The 4265-nt window shown below is 30.8% G+C and overlaps 1 protein-coding gene across 1 annotated transcript; it reads right to left on the reverse strand.

Moving 5' to 3' along the window:
- Positions 1-677: 677 nt before the first annotated feature.
- On the reverse strand, positions 678-3119 carry LOC108552553 (TBC1 domain family member 13). The gene is given in 9 exon segments (XM_017907165.1): positions 678-1193; positions 1327-1384; positions 1456-1578; positions 1670-1871; positions 1943-2141; positions 2293-2449; positions 2518-2671; positions 2777-2982; positions 3100-3119. Coding segments are annotated over 9 exon segments (1197 nt in total). The 3' UTR covers positions 678-1115.
- Positions 3120-4265: the final 1146 nt, after the last annotated feature.

Here is a 4265-nt window from a genome sequence, read left to right on the forward strand (position 1 = left end):
TTTTTTTTTTTTTTTTTTTTTTTCTTTTTGTTTTTTTTGTTTTTTTTTTTTGTTCAATAACTACTGGATTACCTTGCACACTTTGTTCGGGAAGAAATTTTCGTCAAATTTCAACTTATGAATAAATGTTTTCTTTGAATAACCAAACGTTTGTTTTTTCTTGTTGGATATAACAAGATTTAGATCTTTCATATGGCTGAATTATTCATTCACAGCACAGGTATATACGTTTTTCTTAACCCTTAACAAAAGTATTTTCAAATTAAAGATCACTACTTTTTTAAAGTAGACTGGCTCTTTTCTCTCGATTTCCACATATATGTGTATACGTGTCTTAACTAATAATAAAAATAAAAGTAACAATAGCAATAGCAATGGCGTAACTTAAAAATTTTAAACATAACATTCTTTTAATATTGTAAATACGTAGTTTATATTCAAGTCCAAACTCGATTATTTAAATTGAAATAGATAATAATCATAAAAATACAATGACATTTTTGTTTGGCTTGATAATAGTGTAATAATAACTTCTTGGAAAGCATAGCAATAGAAGTACAAAAAACAAATATTTATCATAAATCTTATTAATAACAAATAACTAAACATATCTGCAAAAATGCAATAAGAATCGTTGAATTCACAATGCATTTCTTTTATTGTTAAGGGTTAAGAATTTCTCTCCATCTTGTCAATTAGTAAAGAAACGGAGAGCTAATTTCAGATCTTATTAATCCCGGCCTCCTACGTATAAATGGAGAAACTTTTATATCTTGGGAGTATAAAACATTGTTTAAAATTATTTTACTCTTCAACGATTCTTACACGCAAATACCATGTTACAATATATATTTATGCACGTATCTATTTCTATGCGAACCATCTAGAACGATTTTTAGTTCTGATAAGTTGTTCGCGGAAGAATGTTCAGGCCTATGTGTAAGATCATAATTTACATTGTAAAATCAGAAGAGAAAACTAGGAAAAAAGGGAGGAAAACGAACAAAATAACAGCAACGGAAATATATACCTTTAAAGGATGTTTAAGCACTCCATTCCAATCCTTTCGTTTATACCTTCAATTCTGTATATAGCTGCATGTGGATAGTCACTCATTATGGTGAATTCAAACTTTTTCCTGCCAAAGCAGCTGCTTTAGAAAGTACTATCTGGATATCCATTGATGGAAAATTCTAAAATGAAATAAGTACTCTTGTAATAGTAGGAAAAGTAGTTAAAATTGCAGTAATGTCTCAGAAGATGTCTTCATATATTTTCCATCATTCTGCACTCTTTATAGTCATCTCGTAGAAATATATCACTTACTTGTAAAAGTTTAACATTGGTTGCAAAGTCTCCAGCAAGTAATTGGTCCCTCAAGAGCCTGAAAAATTTCACGTATTCGGATATAATATATATTCGATATTATAATTTATTCCAATTAGTAATACTTACAAAATCATGGCACAACAAATATGTATCAAAAAACTGAATCTGTTTTCATCTGCAAAAAGGGAATCCCAAATTCTCATAACATCAGGTAAAGGGAATTCTTGTGATAGAAGAAGTGTCAACCATCTAATGAAAAATTTTGATTCATATGCATAATAATGTTTGGTTTAGGATATGTAACTCATGAAAAAAGTCACAGTTTATTTAATTAGTTTACCTAAAACTGTAATATTGTGGACATAATTCCTGTTGATGCAAACGCATCCAAACTTCCGGATCATTAGCTTTAACTTGGGTTGTAAGTTTACTCATCATTGAATTTATTCCAAATTCAGCTTCATCCAAGGACTTTATAAAGAAGTCGCGAATTTCGCTCATTAAATTGGTAAAGCAAAAGAAAGTATCTGCTTCTGCATGTTCTATAAGAAATGTTAGGTTTAAATATTAACATTTAAAATATATTCTTTAATAATAGATATTAATGAGTTACCTCTCCATTTTTGGTCAGGGTCACAAGCAAATGCATGATAAATAGGACCAACAATTTCATTCATGCCTTGCACATAACCTTGTCCTGGATTTAATTTAGCATAAAGGAAAAGTATTCTTTCTAGTACTTCCCAGTGTGCTTCACCACCTTCCGCAAGTGGTGCATAATCTTCTGCAGCTTTTCTAATAGAAACTGCTATCTATAGATAAACATAAATGGGTTTTTCAACTATGTTCTAAAATAACAAATTGATGTAATTAAATGGTGTTACCTGCTGCTTTCCATCAGCATAATAACATGAAAAGTGATTAGTATTATTCTTTGTGAACATTCCTATTAAGTGTAATTACCTTAGTGACACCAAGTCCCTTTCTTTCCACATTTGCACTTCTTAAAACTGTATGCTGCACTCTATGATGTAAACGTTTCTGTCCACTAGCATTCACAATCTCTTCACGTGGATAATCTGTGCCTTGTTGAAAAAATGATATATCTGGACATAATCTTCTACAAATAAAATTTATTCTATATCCTTTAACACGAGAAGTTGCTCTAGCATATTACACTAAATTTACCTAACATCTTTGTCTATTTGCAGAAGCACTTCATTATCCTTAAAATAGGTTTGCCACTTGCTATCAGGGTTTAAATTTAATGGATGATCATGAAGTGTGACATCTACTCTTTCACCATCACTGTTTGTTTCACCTGGTGTAACAATGAGATCCTCTACAAATAATAATTATACTTTTATGTATATTTTTAGATAGATTCTTCACATCTCTTAGATATATTCTTCATAATCCTAAATAAAATAGGAGAAATAAACCTTACCAATAAAAGTTTTATACAGTGATCTTTTACGTGTTAGTGTTTCTGACCAACTGGCCCTTGTACAAGGCAAATAATTTAATAAAAGTTTCCAACATAAAGGTCTCAAACCTCCTTCATCTGGTATTCCTATAAATAATTATTAATTGTCATTCAGTTCGTTTGTTATAAGAAAGTTACATTTTTTATAATACATAGAATAACAGAAACTATACAGCATCCAATACAATTTACAAAAATTTCGCATCAAATTCGTTTAATCTAGTGAAAAATACAAATTCCTCAGTTGAAAATTTTCAAGATAATTAATGCTTACGAACGATTACCTCTTTCTTAAAATACTCATCGTGACTGTGTGATGCATGCGGTGCTTAACGAGAAATCCACTACGTTCTTATCGGCATTCAATAGGCATGTGGGCGTACAGAGATACCCACTTCTCACATTATTGTCAGTTGCCTGCCAGATTGACAGGCGAACTAACCGCCATTTTTTCTTCTCGTATGAAAGACCGTCTACTTACATTAAACAATAATTCAAGGGTCTTATATCTGGGCGTGGAGAAATCTTTCTTATCATTGCAATATGGCACTTTTATACTCGTGCCTACAAGCACGCGAGCTATAGTTTCTGCACGAGTTAATTTAATTCGAACCTAACCTATTTGACGCACAGATGTCTTTTACGGTGACTCGAGTGAGAACAAGATTCTCTTTTGCTATTGATTTAATTTGTCTCGTGAAATTATATCATATTAGAGTAATATCGTTAAACTTTAAGTATAATCTATACTGTTTTCAGAACCTACCAAATTTTGGTTATTCGATGAAGACAATACAAAATTAGGTTATCGTACAAACTTATAGCATGTAAACATAGTTGACCGCTTAAAATAAACTCCGTAATTTGATTTAAAAAAAAAGCATAGTAGATATAGAAGGAATAATAAAAAAAAAAATAGCTATTTCATAATAATCATTACAGTAAATTCTCTGTTACTTTTCTAGTATTGGTTCTGTAAAATCGATAAATTCCATGTTGTTTACATTAGATATCACTAATCACTGATACAATATTGACAGTGGTAAATTGTATACTTATAAAAGCAAGGTTTATAAGTTTCTTCGAAGTAATATGACACGTTCAAATAATTGGTTCAAAGTAAATAAATAAATAGGTTCTTCGATCTTTTCCTTTTCGATTCTACAATTTCATAGTCGATTTCCTCATACAGTCGCTTTAATATTGCAACGGTATATCAGGGTTTACTTTTATTATTCATTTTATTACAGTTGTAATTGTCTAGATAGTATGTACTCAATCTTCTGTTCTTGTCAGAACAATTAGATGCACAGTATTTTTTGCTCAAGTCAATCATTTAAGAGCATGGTCGTCTAATTATTCGGAGTGATACGTGAATTAAAAGAAGAAAAAGTTGTTCCCGCGAAGTAAAGAAAGAGATAACGAAATCACGGGGGGGGGGGGGGGGAGG

Source organism: Eufriesea mexicana, unplaced genomic scaffold (assembly GCF_001483705.2).
Source record: "Eufriesea mexicana isolate 0111107269 unplaced genomic scaffold, ASM148370v2 scaffold7078, whole genome shotgun sequence".
Lineage (NCBI taxonomy): Eukaryota > Metazoa > Arthropoda > Insecta > Hymenoptera > Apidae > Eufriesea > Eufriesea mexicana.